Source organism: Carlito syrichta, unplaced genomic scaffold (assembly GCF_000164805.1).
Source record: "Carlito syrichta isolate Samal-C Ts95f unplaced genomic scaffold, Tarsius_syrichta-2.0.1 Scaffold303260, whole genome shotgun sequence".
In the NCBI taxonomy this organism is placed as follows: domain Eukaryota; kingdom Metazoa; phylum Chordata; class Mammalia; order Primates; family Tarsiidae; genus Carlito; species Carlito syrichta.
In genome coordinates this window covers 457,401-474,953 of record NW_007247356.1, presented here as the reverse complement: position 1 = coordinate 474,953, position 17,553 = coordinate 457,401, and the positions used below count along the sequence as shown (strand labels likewise).

Below are 17,553 nucleotides of genomic sequence, written 5' to 3'. Positions count from 1 at the left end.
CTCATCATATTCTAATTTTCAGACAGCTTGATAAAACCAATGTTCTCACTATAGATAAAGTGTAATGAAGCACTTTCTTTCCCATAGGAAAGTCTTTGACTCATATGCTTTGATGCCAACTAGCCTTCACATCTGCTGTTTCACCATTGATGGCTGTAACTTGGCATGCCGAGCTAGAGTCTGATGAAGCAGCTTTACTCAAAGGCACCATTTTATTTCCTGCAATGGGAACATAGTAAAATGGTGTTGGTTTCCTGTAGGCCTTATGCAAATCCCTGTAATAAACATAGGATCAGGCCTCACATACAATAAATTGTGTGTTAGATGAGGAAAGGGGGAGGGAGACAACCTCCTTGACTAAAACGAACTCTCTTACTATACCGATAAATCAAATGCGTAATAAAGAATTAAAATAGTCATGTTTTAAATATTTATTTCAAGTCATATTTGAAACTAACAAGAATATAACAACACTTTGAAAACACCAACTTTATTTTGCTAAACAAAATGTTACCACTTAATGTTAACAGTAAGGCATTTCCCACATTCAATATTTCAATACAATTAATAAACAAAAAATAATTTGAGAGAGTTAGAGAAATTATATAAAATGCTTCACTAAGGTATTTCTTTCAGATTTCTAGAAAAGATGCCTGATATAGAATGAAGAGCACAGCAACATGAACTGACAAAAACTCCAGTAACAATATTAATCACTAACTAAACTGACTGCTTAGAGACACTAACATTCAATCACTAACATTTTTGTTTCATTCATTCAAGTACATAGAAAAGAACAAAACGGTAAACAAAGATTATCCATAAACTTCAAAATGTGCAACAAGCAAACAAAAAATAAAGTCTCTGTGTATTCTAAATAACAATAGCTGTTCCCCAATTAACTTGCAAGCAAGTTGGCAAGAACAGCTGTTTGCTTGGAAGCCTGAGTCAGTCAGGCTTTCCATCATCCAAGTTAGAGCAGTATGTCATGTTTGAGGGACATTTTATTTCAGTTTAGATCTTCAAAGGGATATCAAGAAATGCTCAAATAACATAAAGGAATATGCAAATCAGAATTGTGTAATAATTTATCCTCACCAGTTAAAATAGCACTATTTTTTTCGCAACAGAGAAAGAAGCAGAAATAGTTCACCAAATATTACAGGGTAGTAAAATAGTTTTCAGTCAAGAAAATTACATGAACCCAAATCTCAAAGTTCTCACTCAGAACTCAATATAAACCTATAAAGTAGGATAGTTAGTGTCACTTTTTTTCTTTTTTTCTTTTTTTTTTTTTTTTGAGTAGGAGTCTCATTCTGTCACCCAGACTGGAGTGCATTGGCACACTCACGGCCACCACAGCCTCTACTTGCTGGGCTCAGGCAATCCTTCTGCCTCAACCTTCCAAGCAGCTGGAACTACAGGTATGTGCCACCACACCTGGCTAATTTTTTTGCTTTATTGTGGAGATGAGGTCTCCCCCAGATGCCCAGGCTGGTCTCGAACACCTGGACTCAGGCAATCTTCTTGCCTCTGCCTCCCTTGCCTCCCAAAGTGCTGAGATTACAGGTTTGAGCCACTGCGCCCAGCCATTTATTTAACGTTAACTAAATGTTATCTCTTTTTAATCTACTTCCCATTAGGTGACACAAAAGTCACATGTATAACCTTTCTAAGACTCTAATATGGACTTTTTTTTTTTTGAGTTGGAGTCTCCCTCTGTAGCCCAGACTGGAGTGCAGTGGCCACTCCCGGCCACCGCAGCCTCGACCTGCTGGGCTCCGGCGATCCTTCCGCCTCAGCCTTCCGAGTAGCTGGAACTACAGGCATGCTCTACCACACCCAGCTGATTTTTTGATTTATTGTAGAGATGAGGTCTCGCTGCCCAGGCGGGTCTCGAACCCGCGGGCTCAGGCAATCCACTCACCTCAGCCTCCCAAAGGCACGGGATTACAGGCTGAGCCACCGAGCCCGGCTTCTAATATGGACTCTTATGCTTTCCACCCCACAGCAAAAAAACTTACAATAAAGTTTACAAGGAAAAGGTGATTATTCACTCCCTAGATCCTTTAGAAAACATTTTCTTAACTTTTACTTAGAGACATAAATTCAAACTTCACCCCACCATACGACTCTGAGAAACAAGAATGCTCTAATTTTCTTCTTCTCATGCTTAACTATTGGAGGCCTCCAAGAATAGTGTCAGAAATAAAGATGTAATCATATCATATTATTTACTCTCAGCAGATCTGTTGAAAAAGATTATATACACATTTCTTACAAATAATATAGAAGTAAAAACGTGGTTGGAAAAGGTATCATTCTTTTACATCTCAGCTCAATCTTTTGTGGGACTTGGAAAAAAATGCTCACCCTAATATAAAAGGAATAGAAGTAGATACAATCAATTATTAACCATTGATGCCAAAAATGAGGGGATTGTATGTATTGTAAATTAAATTAACTCTTTCTGCAAAATTATATCACCTGGGCAGGTGTTTTAAAAGTTTACAGGTTTTTGGATCTAGTTTAAGACATTCTGAATTAATTGGCCTGGCAAGCAGCTTAGACTTCAGTATTCTCTAAAAGCTTCCCAAGAGATTTTAATGTTCTAATATACAGTCAAGTTGAGAACTACTGACTTAAACAAATGGATATTTTATTATTTATTTATTCATTTAATTCCATCTTTATTGAATTATGATTGACAAGAAATTGTGTATATTTAAGGTGTATAGCAAGTAAATGGTATGTTTTTTTTGTTGTTTTTTGTTTGTTTGTTTGAGTTGGAGTCTCACTCTGTCGCCCAGACTGGAGTGCAGTGGCCGCTCCCGGCCACCGCAGCCTCGACCTGCTGGGCTCCAGCAATCCTTCCGCCTCCGCCTTCCAAGTGGCCGGAATTACAGGCACGCGCTACCACACCCAGCTGATTTTTTTTATTTATTGTAGAGATGAGGTCTCGCTGCCCAGGCGGGTCTCGAACCCGCGGGGTCAGGCAATCCACTCACCTCAGCCTCCCAAAGCCGCGGGATTACAGGCTGAGCCACCGAGCCCGGCTCGGTATGTTTTTTATATAAGTATACCATGTCTAGTATTTTCCACAATCAACCTATTTAACATGCCTATCACTTGACATAGTTGTGTGTATGTGTGTGTGTGTGTGTTAGTATAACACTGAATATTCACTTAGTACATTTTAAGTATTCATTATTATTAACTATGGTCACCATGCTGTACAAGAAATTTCTAGTACTTACTCACAAACAACTATGTTAAAGATGTTTAAAACTTAGTGAATAACATAACCAAATTGGTCACAATAATGATTTTATCCCTTAGAGAAAGTAAAACAAATGTAAAAGTCATGATTTTTTTACTTTTTCAGAGTAATATGATTCCCTTTCATGAACAAGATTGTATTTCCATAAGACACACATATTATGCTATCCAACCATACAGGTTGTAGTACAGTCACATTTCCTACAATTTTAGTAGTTTACAAGATTGCCAACCAGGTACAGTGGCTCAGCTTGTAATCCCAGCACTTTAGGAGGCTGAGAGGATTTCCTGAGCACATGGGTTCGAGATCAGCCTGGGCAACTTGGTGAGACCTCGTCTCTACAATAAATCACAAAAACTAGCCAGACGTGTTGGTGTGCATCTGTAGTTCCAGCTACTTGGAAGGCTGAGGCGGAAGGATCACCTAAGTCCAGGAAGTGGAGGCTGTGGTGTCAGTCAGTGAGCATGCTGCTGCACTCCAGCCAGGGTGGCAAGAATGAGACTCCAACTCAAAAGAAAAAAAAAAAAAAAAAAAAACATTGCCCCCATAAGTTAAAACAGTTTTAAAACGGACGATTCTGATAAAATAGTCAGTATCCCTAACTTTTCTGGAAAAATAGTTAAATACATAGGGAGGGTACAGCCTATCAAAAGTTCAAAAAGTATATCCATACATTTTTGAGGCTAGTTGTACCTATGATCATGTTAACATTTCATTTTTTAAGTTAGTTTCCTAGGAACAGAGGCCCCATCACTTACGCGAAATACAAAACTGAAACTTGATAACTTTTTTCTTAAATTATTAAAGAGAAGGGGATGCCATTACTAAGTTTAAATTAATTCCAAATTAATAAAAATGACCTGAAACAAAAGTATGTGGCTAGTTAATAACACCTAAACAAACAGGGAAGCACTTATGTAATCAGCTATTTAGCAAATCATTTCTGTACTTATTAAAGAACCAAAAAAACCTTTTCTAATTACCATATTGTCAATAACTCCTTCTGGATAGTGGTAGAAATTACCATAATCAGCATAATAGTAAATACATGCACACTTAAAGGCATAACCCAATTTCTATCCATTTGCTGACAAGTAACTATTAAACACTTGTTACTGATGACCATACTTGACTAAAAAGTTTGCTAGATAAAATATGAAAACCACTTAAAGAATAATACCTGGAAATAAACAAATCTGCAATATAAAAAAAATTTTTGTTTAGAAAATTTTTTTCAGCTTTGAATACTATTTTAGGTTAATTTTCTGCGTATGTAAAATGTAACCTTCAAATTGCTTTATCATCAATATAGCAAGAGAAAAACAAACATTCACCTCAGAAAACATTTTTTCAATGTGAAAAGTACATTATGGAAGCCATTTCATGCATTTACTCTGCCAATGTCTAAATAATAAGTATATTAAATATGCTATATTCATAGCTCTAAATGAAAACAATAGGCAAAAATTATGCTTTACAGATATTTTAAAAATAGAAACAATCTAATGAATAGCATATGTTTTTTAATCTACTAAACACATGCAATCTACCAACTTTTTATATTCTATCTCTCGACTCAAAAATTACTTATGATTTTGTAGTATTCAAGGAACAAAATCACTCAAGTTCTCGAAAAAACTGCAAGAATGAAACACTAGCAATTCAGATTCAAAACCTATACTATCTCCTCAGCATAATTAATTTTAGAAGATCATTAAATTGGTAAAATCAGAATAAGTGGAAAACTATAAATAACAAGATATGGTTTTATCTTTCCCAATGTCTTAAGGCAAACGTTTTAGAAAAATATTTAACCAAACAGTCGGGGTGTGTAGGTGAGCAAAAATTACTAATTCACTTACCTCTTCTGAGTAATGATGGTTATACCATGATATCTTTAGTTATTACTTTTATAGTGACACTATGCATCCCTTGGTTATTGTTTTTATAATTAATAATTCACTTAACCTTACTGTAGGGCCCAGTTTTCTCATCTGTTAAATGAGCATAATGGTAATTGCTTCCTACCTTCCTTAGGAGTTGCTTTGAAGATTAATGAGCAGGTGTTTAGAATGTTCTCTGAAGAGGAAGACATAAAAAAAAAGAAAAGAAAGAGCAGGGAGGAGGAGGAGGAGAAACAAAGGAAGAGAATGCAAGAAAGAAATAAAAAACAGCTCTCAACAGAGAAAATTCTTTTATTTCTAGGTACCCAAAGATAAAACATTTTTACCTTGAATGGAGTGATCCACTTGCTTATATTCCTAACTTCATTACCTCCATTGCCAAATAAATTGACTTTTGACTGAGGACTGAGATGAGAATGCCACAGAGGTCCACATATTTTGAAGAAAACTATTAACCCTCTACAGAGTAACAAAATGTGAGCAATCACACATTCTACCAGACACTCTCTCTCTCATAGGTTTTCTATCAATGAATGCGACATTGTACTGATGGATAAATGTACAGAATTTGGTAAAAAAGCAGCAAGGTACTACCATACAAGAAAATACATAAATATATATAGCATTGATTTAGGGCAAACATAGAAGATGGCTGAGTTGTTGAATTGTTATTATCATATTAATGATTTAAAAAGCCTGACTGCCTCGGCAGCCAAAATGTGCCCTGCCTGTGCACGAGTTAACGCCAAACAAGACCCTAGGCCTCCTGAGGTATCAGAGCCCAAGGAGTAAGTCCTGGAGAAAAATGGGAAATAGACTTCACTGAGGTAAAATACCCTCATGCGGGGTACAACTATCTACTGGTGTTTGTAGATACTTTTTTCTGGATGGGTAGAAGCTTTTGTCACAAAAAATGAAACTGCTCTTATGGTTACAAGGTTTTTACTAAATGAAATTATTCCTAGGTTTGGGCTCCCCCTCTCTATTGTCTCTGATAATGGTCCTGCTTTCACCTCATCCATAGTACAACTAGTTAGTACAGCGCTAAACACTAACTGGAAATTACATTGTGCTTACCGACCACAGAGCTCTGGACAGGTAGAACACATGAACCAAGCTTTAAAAACCACCTTAGCTAAATTAATAATAGGAATCAGTGAAAAAATGGGTAAACCTTTTGCCTTTGGCCCTTCTCCGGGCTGATGCTCCCCATACAAGGCTGGGTTTATACCATATGAAATCATGTTTGGAAGACTCCCCTCCTCTATTACCCCGGTTATGGGATCCCATTCTTGAAGGAATTGCCAATCAATCTCTGTTAAAGTATCTCCAGTCACTACAACAGGTTCAGGATACTGTCCATACCAACGTCTGTGCCACTTTGCCAACTCCATCTTCCACGCCGTGTCATCCATTCCAGCCCTGGGACTTGGTCTACAGCAAAAAGTTCCAGAAAGAGAGACTGACCCCTGCCTGGAAGGGACCCTATATCGCCACCTTCATGACCCCAACGGCTCTTACGGTTGACAGAATACTGGCCTGGATTCATCACTCACAAGTTAAAGAAGCCAAGGAAAATGACATCACTCCACCCTGCTCAGTTGTCTGGACTACAACAAGAAACCCTAAGAACCCCCTCAAACTCCCCTTCTGAGCCTGCCATCCTGCTTCAACTTCACCACGGACTGACTGACCATGCAAAACTAAAACATGAATAGACCGTTTAACTGGTTGCTAATTCCCTGAATGTATTGTTATCACCCCTTAGTCCTCACCTTTGTCATCCCAATTGCCTTAGCTCTAGGGGTAGACCTTGTTGCTGTAGCCCCTGCAGACTGGAAATGTGATGAGAAGTCCCTGTTAATTCTATTTTATCTCTCTTGCATAGGATGGGTTACCACCCTACTATGCTTACAGTAAGTTTAACTGGAGAGTCCAGACATGTCCTATACTCCTTCTCCCTAATGTGCTTTGCCTCAGGGATAGCGTTGGCTACTCAAAACAGGACTGGCCCTTTCAACCCAGCCTGAACTAATCTGGTTCCTACTGATACAGTCTTTCTTAAAGTCCCTCTTTGTGACTTCCTCAATCTCCCTGTTAAGTCCCTCCATGTCCTCCTATTGGCTCCTTTATGGAGGGGTCATGGTCAATGCCCCTATGCCTACTTGCAGCGCCCATGACATGGACTTCTCCCTATGTCCTGGGAATCCCACAGATCAACACTTTAATCTGGCTGACCATTTCTTTTGCCCACAATGGAAATGTGTCACTATCACAACTTACAGTGGGGGGCCCAATGATACTTCCCAAATCACCCTTTGGGAAGGTACCAGCCCAGATCCCAATCTGACTCTGGTATACATAAACGTCATCAATCCCTCTCACCATTCCTGGGGTTTAGGCTCCACCTGAGGCATCTGAGAATATATAACTGGATATGACCCAGGTGCCTTACTCACCATCCAATGGCAAACTTTGCCTACAACATAGCCAAGCCAATAGGACCATTAACCAACTTGGGAAATTCCAAGTTCAGTTTTCATCAGCCTCCACCTTCTGCTAGTCATATTACCACCCCAGGTCCACCTCAACAACTTCCAGTGCCCACTCCGAGAGCTCACCCGGGGAGGCACAGCTTCCAAAGTTAACTTCAGGGGCTCGTCCAGGGCTAGTCCTTCAGATCAACAGCCCCCTAGTCTTTTTCCTATGTTAACTAATATGAATGCTTTGCTCGACACCACCTGGCCACAATTAGCTTCAGATTGCTGGCTCTGCTTAAAGTTAAAACCCCCATATATGTGGGTCAAGGAGTCAAAACTATTATCAGCAACGCTGACAAAACTACATGTTCTCCAAAAAGAGTTCACATCACCATAGGAGATGTAACTGGAAATGCTTCTTGTCTTGTAACTTCAGACTTCAATCTTCCCCATTTTCTGAGGTCTGTAATTCATCTCTCACTGTAACTATAACCAAATTCATGGCCTATGCAGCCCCTGCCAATACTTGGTTTGCTTGTCCTACAGGCATCACCACCTGCATTACTGCTGAAATCTTAGCCAATAATCCTACCTTATGTATTATCGTCCACACACTTCCCAGGTATATGCTTATAGCAGTCCTGAAGGAACCCTTTTGTTCAATCCTCCTGCTCTCCTGACAATTTATTGGAAACGTGCTGCCCCCTTACTTGTGCCTGTCTTAATCAGGTTAAACATAGCTGGAACAGCTGCACTCAGCACCACTGTCCTGGGCCATGGAGAATTAGGGCTATCTAACTTTGCACAGGACATTAATTCTGACTTAAATTACCTGCAGTCTGCTATAGATCAACTCCATGACCAGGCAGACTCCCTAGCAGGGGTTTTCCTCCAAAATTGTAGAGGCCTAGACTTGCTTTTCTTATCCCAAGAGGGACTTTATGTTGCTCTTAGAGAAACTTGTTTCTGTGCCAACAAATCAGGAGTTATTAAAGATACCCTCCAAAAGGTCCGAGAAAATATTGACAGATGACAAAGGGAAATAGACAATAATAAATCATGGTTCCAATCCTTGTTCAATAAGAACCCTTGGCTAACAACTCTCATTACCAGTTTGGCTGGTCCTCTTATCCTCCTCCTCCTTGATCTACTTATAGGGCCCTGTATATTCAATTGGCTTATTTGTTTTGTCAAACAACAAACCAATTTTGTAAAACTTATGTATATGAAACCCAAATACAAAAGTATACCCATGACTGATGAGTCAATGCATTGACTCAAGAACAAGTAAAAGGAGGGAATGAAATATCTGTAAAACCTATAATAACCTGTAATAGCTTGTTTGACATAAGTAACTCCATTTTGTTAAAAATCCTCCATCTTAGCTGCTTGCCTACCCAGAGATGACTGCCCCCCATGTGTGACTGCTATAACTTTCTCATGACTACTGACTTACATCCTTGTTCCCCCTGAGCATTTGGAAACTCGCCAACCACAAGTTCTGTGTAATTGTATTCTTGCTTAACTGAAAACAGATGTTAAGCCAAGAAATTGTTACTTGAAAAATTCCCACTGCCACATCCCCATATTTTGTTCCCTTTTGTTTTTAGTTCCTTGTTCCCCTACCCCCTTGCTATGTAACCCACTTGCAGTTTTTGCCTCTATAAACCCTCTGCTTGCTCTGCTCGGGGTTGAGAGTTCTTTGTGGCATTAGCCCACTATTGACTCAAAAATTTTACTCTCTGAATATTGGCTACTTCTTTCTCACAATTCAGCTATAAGAGTACAAGAAAGAAAACATTAATAATAAAAACAAAAACCAGGAGAAAGAGAAAAAGGAAAAGGAAGAGAAGAAGGAAGCGGAGGAAAATAAGAAGAAAAGGGAATCTAAAAAACTGCAACTTCACAAGCAGAATTGAGAAATGATTTAGAGGCAATAAAATGTACAGGTTGGATAATAAAATAATTTTTAATCTTCAGTTTCTCAAGCTTTTAAATTTGTCTCAACATGGTTTTAAGCCAAATTGAGCTTTCTTGAAACCTCTGAAAAAGTTAAGGCAATGCTTTGTAGGCTTTCTCATCTAAATAAAGATCTTCTAGTCCAAAGTGGTAATGATTTAGTCTAAAGAGCACATATTTTAAGAGAATTGTGGGTGTGGTTTTCAGATAATAGATAGACTGAATCAGATACATTTAAAGGCCACAAAGTTTTACTAGAAATGGTTCTAGTAAAAGCACTGTTACCCTGGTGTAAAAGAAACTGAGTCTGTTAAAAATATAGAAAAGTCTATGAGCTCCCACATTTCTACAAAAAAAAAAGATGGCTTATAAGGTAAATAATCTTAATACATGTCATTAAGATTTTGGCTGTTTGTTAAGCAATATTGTAGCAATCGATAACACAAGACCAAGACATAAGTAATTCTAGTGCTAGGAACTAGGGACACGAAAGTGAATGATATAGACTCATTCAATCTCTAGTCTCCTGCTGTGTAGTATATGTGGGAAAAATACAGAAAACAAGAAAATTTATCTTGGATTGATAATCTAATAATAACTGAAGTAAATTAATACTTGAGAGAATAAAAAAGAGAGCATTGTATGCAGACTGGGTAGATTTTGACAAGCAGAGGCTCAGAAAATTTGTCATTGAATAATTGAAGAACAAATCAGAATCTAAGGAATAGAGAGAATATGACCAATTAGTATGGTAAGGAAAGATGGGGATAACAAAAAAGCATAGGTAGCATTGGAGAAGGAGGTAAAAAAAGTACCAATGCAACACAGACTAGAAACACACTAGATTAGCTGAAACTTAGTATACAAAAGAAAGTGAGAAGAAAATGAGAAGAAGCCAGACCATGATGTGCTTTATAAATCTGCTAAGGAGGTACATTCTCATCCTAAAGGAAATGGAGGGTGTCATCTTGGACAGCTTTAAGTCACTCTGGTAGCAGTGTGGAGAACATGGGCAAAACTGGGTAAATTAAAAGTTAGGTGGTTACTGTAAAATCCTGCACGGAGATCACATAAACTAGGATAGTAGTGAAAGATCACACTAGTATGAATCAGGATAATAGTGAAAGATGATGCTGGTGTGAACTAGCATAGTAGTGAAGAAGACAGAAAGCTACCTAAGAGGTAAAATAGATAGGAGTTAAGATGTCGAGGAGATGTAGAAAATATACCAAGATCTAACACATTTCTGTCACATAAACGGTTATTTATTGAATGAAAACTTAATTCCTTATAACTGAACACTTATATTGTAAGACTGAGAATATAGGATACATAATGAAACTGAATAAGACATTATAATTATTAGGTTAAAAATAAGTTAAAATTAAGCATTAATTTTTATTTTAAATAATTACAAATTTTTATCAGAGTTTTACTATAAATTCTCAAATGAATTGCTAATTGCACTTCACTATACCATAATTTCACAATATATAGTCAAGAAAATTATTTCTAATAACTGATTTTTTTAATTTCTGAGTCACAGGTTTTTTAATTTCATTTGTCAAATTATTCTCTTTATGACAATAGCTAACAGAAGAATAAAGCAATTTAAATTAGATAAACATGGTGTGATCTCTTTTCAAATATATTTAAAATTATCCAATTGTGTATCATAGAAACATAAGTTATTTGACAACATCTGAAATCATTCTAAATGCTGAGTTTTAAAAATTAACTACATATTCTAGTAAGGTTAATGCACAACATCTATCAAGCTTTCACTATGCTCATGCCATGCAAAACTTCCATTCAATTTTTAAAGGACATTGTGAGAACTGTCCTGTTGAGAGATAAGGAGTCAGAGGGTAGAGTTCTATCTAACTATAGTCAGTAGGTGATGGAGCTGGAAATTAAGGTCAGGCTTTTCTGAGTTCACAATTTTCTTTACTCCTAAAAACTATTCTAAAACATAAGCTGTATATCTTTAGAATAATTAAATATATGCTACTACTTACATTTCTCTTTAATATTTGCCAGGGTTTTGTTTAATAATCTTGCAAAAGAACATGTGTTTCGTCCTTTGATATCATCTTTTTTAGATGGGCAGGCTATATTATAACACTTAGTAAAGTCAGAGATTTCAAATATAAAGAATTTGTGAAAACCGGAAAACCTTAGTCATGGGTTGCATTGAAACAAGGTTATTCAGCATCATTTTATACAATATATGACTAATTTGGAAAATATAGGGATTCTCAAAAAAGACAATAGCAGCTACATGCTACAGCTGTGTTATTTTTGATCATGTAATCTATAGATACTAATTATCTTAGTCTTTATACTTCAGAAATAAAAGAATGTTCTTGTGGCTTGGTAACATTTTATGAAGGAAGACCTCAAAATGCGCAGGATTTATTTATTAAAAAATTGTGTATTCTTACATGTTTAACTTCAGTCACTTTTAAAGTACTCTCTGATGCACCACATCTATCAAGATGCATTTTCAACTACTGAAAACAGTTTCTGAATTTATCACTTGTGATGTCTTTTAGTGCTTCTGCCATTTTTTGTTTCACTTCTTTGACATTAGTAAGATGCTTCCCCTTAAGAACTTTTTTCATCAAGGGAAACAAAAAAAACTGTTCCTTGGGGTGGGATTGGATGAATAGTAGTGTGGGGTACAGGGGTCATGTCATTTTTTTTGTTTTTGTTTTGTTGTTGTTGTTGTCTTGAGTTGGAGTCTCACTCTGTTGCCCAGACTGGAGTGCAGTGGCCGTTCCAGCCACTGCAGCCACAACCTGCTGGGCTCCAGGGATTCATCCACCTCAACCTTCCAACTAGCTGGAACTACAAGCGCGTGCTACCATGCCCGGCTAATTTTTTTTTTTTTAATTTATTGTAGAGATGAGATCTCGCCAACTTGCCCAGGAGGGTCTTGAACCCACGGGCTCAGGCAATCCACTCACCTCAGCCTCCCAAGGTGCAGGATTACAGGCTGAGCCACCGAGCCCAGCGGTCATGTCATTTTTTATCAAAAACCTCAGCATGGTATGGGCAGGTACACTCATAAATCACCCATCATGAAATGGACAAGCACCTTGAAAGACTCTCCAAAAAAAAATTAACTTCATTAAAAACCAATGCAGCTTCTCACAGCAATGCTATTTGGTACATTGATGCTGATGGATTCCTAGAGTACTTAACCCAGAAGGCTGTATTACAAGCAGCTCGCTCTCCAAAAATAGCCTCGTTCAGTGTATAGTGTTTTACCCTTGGTGAGATTTCAGCTCTAGTACACCATATTCTCAGATTCCAAGAAGGATATTTTGACTTCTCGTTTAATGTTTTTCAATAAAATCTCTAGGCTCTCATCTATTTTATTGTCTAAATATGATTAAGAATACATTGGTGATGCCACAGTTTTCTACTGTTTACATGGAATAACACTGGAGAACCACCTCTCCTTCATTGTGAATTATGTTGCCAGTCATGGCTTTACATCTGTCTCTGGGGAAAATGTGGATAAAGTGTAATGGATACACACAAAAAAAAGGAAGAACTCATCTTGAAGATAGAATACATTGAGCTCAATGAACAAAATCAATAATGGTGTTTGAAAACTGAATCAGTCAATATTACAGAAAAGTTATATAACTCTGCTGTCTTTTTAATACTGGGGACTCAATCCCTATAAGGCCACATATCTTGAGCCAGTTCTTCTTTCTTGTAGTAACAAAATTGCTACTATCTCTCTCTCTTTTTTTTTGAGTTGGAATCTCACTCTATCACCCAAACTGGAGTGCAGTGTCATGCTCACGACCATCACAGCCTTGACCTGCTGGGTTCAGGCGATCCTTCCACCTCAGCCTTCCAAGTAACTGGAACTATAGGCACACACTACAACACCCAGATTATCTTTTAATTTATTTTAGAGATGAGGTCTCACCAAATTGCCCAGGTTGATCTCGAACCCCTGAGTTCAGGCAATACTCTTGCCTCAGCCTCCCAAAGTGCTGGGATTACAGGCTTGAGACACTGTGCCTGACATTATATCTTTAAAAAAAATAATCTTCTGGAAATCAGGGTCTTGTTAAATTAGCAAAAACAAGATAGAAATTCCTATAAAAGTTGATGCTTTAAGGGGGTTTCCTAGAGTATTTGTAAGTGTGGTTGTTAATTAAAAGAACGGTATAAAATGTAAAGAGACTGCACACAATAGTCCCTGGTCCACTGTAGGTTTCAAAATGATTATGCATTGTTTGAATTCCAGTTGCAAAAAATATGTGTTTGTGTGTGTGTGTGTGTGTGTGTGTGTGTGTGTGTGTGTGTGTGTATGAATAAATATATATATACATATTTCATACTATAGCTGATTTAACCATATAGTCTAACAGGCCAAACAGGAAGTTGAAATTAGTGTCTTTTATGGCTACACTAAAATACCTAAAGAAAGGCCAACATTTAATGACTCCTTGTAAGTTCTAAATTGTTTTTTTCCTAATCCCAATAGTAAGAATTCAGTATGTAATAAAGTTAACAATATAAGGTAATCGTCAGCTTAGTAATCATCACTGTGTAGTTTTTATCATGACTGGTATACATGTTATTCCAAAAGGCTTTAATTCCAAAGAAAGAATGTATGTGCTGTTGGAAATTGAAAGTTGCTTCATGTTGATTTCTCAAGGTGCTAGGGGCATCTTTGCACATGAGAGAAAAACAAGAAATGAAAGAGTAAGAAGAAAAGTCAGTAGCAAGGAAAAGTAAAGCAAGGCAAAAATTGCATAGCTGAAAGCAATTGGAATAAAAAAAAGAACAGAAGAATGAAAAGATGAAGAAGAAGAAAAGCTTAAAATGAAAAATGGTAGGAAGAAAATATAAATTAATATTAGTATAATATAAATAATATATTATCATATACTATTAATAATATTGATGTAAATTATAAACAAAGTATTTGAGTCCTTGAAAAAATAAAAATAAAATTAAAATGTTAAAATAGTTGTGAAACAGAAACAAACAATTCCAGCATCACATCATTTTGTTAGTTAATGTATTTGTATTATTTCACAAACTCAATTTCAACAGTTCCTTTGTTATTTTAATAATTTAAATGCATCACATATTCACTTTCTGAAAATTTGTTTACACTGAGAGTGAGCATTTAGCAATTTCAACAGCTAAAAAAATAATCAAAAACCAGTTTTTAAGAATGGCAGTCTTTATTAATTCTAAAGCTAAAAAAGTCTTTATTAATTCAACAGCTAAAAAAAATCAAAAACCAGTTTTTAAGAATGGCGGTGTTTACTAATTCTAAATATTCAACTAGAAAAAAATTTATTCATTGTAATTAACATAGCCAAATAACATATTTTGCTTACACTTTTTATTCTACAAATTTGATTAAATAATGATTTTCCAAATAAGTAAAACGATGCCCTCAATCTTTAAACTAGTCATATGAGAAAATAATTAAATAATGAAAGTATTTAAGTGATGAATAATTATATTTAAAAAATGTAATTAAGCAATAAAATCTTTCTCATTCTTTGGTGTCCTCCAGAACTCTATTTTAAAAATTTGATTCAAGCTGGGCTCAGTGGCTCAGCCTGTAATCCCAGCACTTTGGGAGGCTGAGGTAAGTGGATTGCCTGAGCCCGCGGGTTCGAGACCCGCCCGGGTGACTTGGCGAGACCTCATCTCTACAATAAATCAAATATTAGCTGGGTGTGGTAGTGCACGCCTGTAGTTCTGGCTACTTGGAAGGCTGAGGTGGAAGGATTGCCGGAGCCCAGCAGGTCGAGGCTGCAGTGACCGGGAGTGGCCACTGCACTCCAGTCTGGGTGACAAAGTGAGACTTCAACTCAAAAAAAAAAAAAAAAAAGAGTTGATTCAGTTTTATAAGGATTTTTTGCTAAGAAATTTGCATAATTTGAAAAAAATTGTTTTAACTACATAAAACCCAGTTTTATAATAGTTGATTTATTTTTCTGTATTCAACTAAACTATTTTCTTCTTGAAAGTGAGAACTAGATATTTTTGCTACAGCATATCAATGTGCAATACAATTTCTGGCACTGAATAAGTAGTTGATAAATGCTTAATGAAATGATTTATAGTTTGCCTCAATTATTTTTTTTTAAATTCTACCACTTCCACTACATATTTGAACCGCCAATTGCATTTTTATGAACACTGAAAGACTATATCAATGTTTAAAAATCTGTTCTATCTACAAAGCATGCAAAATTACTTGGTAAAATGTAAAATAAATTAGAAAGTGGTAATGACTCCCTAAAGTAAAATCTCCCATCTGGTCTACTTTGGTCCAGTGAGATGAGCTGGAATACGAGAAAAGAGGAAAAATTAAAAGAGGGCCAGTCATTCTACATGACTGGAACTTAGTAGAAACGCACTTTCATTTAAATGTACCTCGAGGTTATCCTTCTGGAAACCACTGTGAGTTCAATGAGGTAGCCCATTTCAACTCTGCCTCCTAGAATATTAGCTGGATGAATGTCCAGATAGTAACAATGGTTTCTCCTTGCTTTTGTTAGCCCTTGTATTCTTCCCTATTTCAACAGGAAGAAATGTATGTATGGAAAGCATTCTCTTTTTTTTCTTTTTTTTAAGACAGAAAAGTTTATTTAAAAGTAAATAAGAGAGGGAGAAGGGAGAAGGGAGAGAGAGGATTCACCTCTCCAAGGTGGGGGAGGGGGCCAAAGCCAGAAAACATGGCAACTGCCATAGCTCAAAGCACGTGACACACCAAAGTCCAGCCAGGTAATGACCCGGAAAACATTCTTATATATAATTGTTTTATTCTTCTGGAATAGGTAAGCTGTGTAGATGCCGAAGCCACTACTATTAAATTTCCAATAAATACATTACTTTTTTCATTCAAAGTTAAAATCTTACTGTGGAAAAAAAAGTTATCTTTGGACGTATTTTTCTCAAAACAGGAATAGAATACTTGTAAAGCAAAACTTCTTACCATTTTCAAATATTAAAATCATTTGTCATTATCAGCATATATTTAGCTATATACATTTCTCCATCCCTTGAATTATATGCTACTTATTATTTTGCACAAATAATGGCATTGTTGCACCTTTACATTCATAAATAGAGAACAGCTTGTGCGCTATCATTTTAATACATACAGTTTAGGTAACCAGTAGAACTTACCTTGAAAAAAGTCATGGTTGCACCATCCTCTACTGCTCCATATTCTATCTTGGTTTGTTTAGCTAAGTCATCAGCAGAGTCAATAGGGGATTCCATGCGTTCCACTGTCAGAAAGGCGGCTAAGTTAGCAGTATACGAAGAAATGATGATAAGTGTGAAAAACCACCAAATGCCTCCCACTATCCTGGTGGAGAGCGCTTTGGGCATGAGCTCAGAACCTAACAGAGAGTGGGGGGAAAGGTGAAACGAATACAGAGAACTGGATCAGCAATCAGATACTTTTGGTCACAGTGGCAGAATGGAATCATTGTGTAATAAAAGCTTAAACCACAAATTGACATATTGCTTTAGTAAGCAAGCAACAACCATTGGAAGAGCAGAGGCTAATTTCAGAAAACAGACAATCACTTAAGACACTCTTGTTTTAATATAGTGACAGGAGACTAAATTCTGCCTGACATGGCACAAAGCACCAACTAAAATATTGATGAATAAAAAGCCTTTGTAAAAATAGAATTAAAAAATATTTTTAAAACTCCAATTTATAAACCACAATGTAGTTCTTCATATTTTTGTTAGTTATGTGGATTTCAAAGGAAATGTCTTAACATACATTCAGCTCCAGTTCTTAGCAAACTTTTGTAAGCTTTCATTTTTCATGTGCTTGTAGCGCAAACATTTTGTCTATCTTGTCAGTGAAAAACATAATGTTGCATAATAAAATAAATTTGATTACTCACAT

General features: G+C 36.6%; 1 protein-coding gene across 1 annotated transcript in view; it reads right to left on the bottom strand.

Moving 5' to 3' along the window:
- The window catches only part of GRIK2 (glutamate ionotropic receptor kainate type subunit 2), a 476,767-nt gene that overhangs the window by 148,540 nt on the left and 310,674 nt on the right, over window positions 1-17,553 (bottom strand). The window contains exon 12 of the mRNA XM_008058224.2: window positions 16,812-17,029. Within this exon, the coding sequence (XP_008056415.1) occupies window positions 16,812-17,029 (218 nt within the window). The remainder of the gene's footprint in view (window positions 1-16,811; window positions 17,030-17,553) is intronic.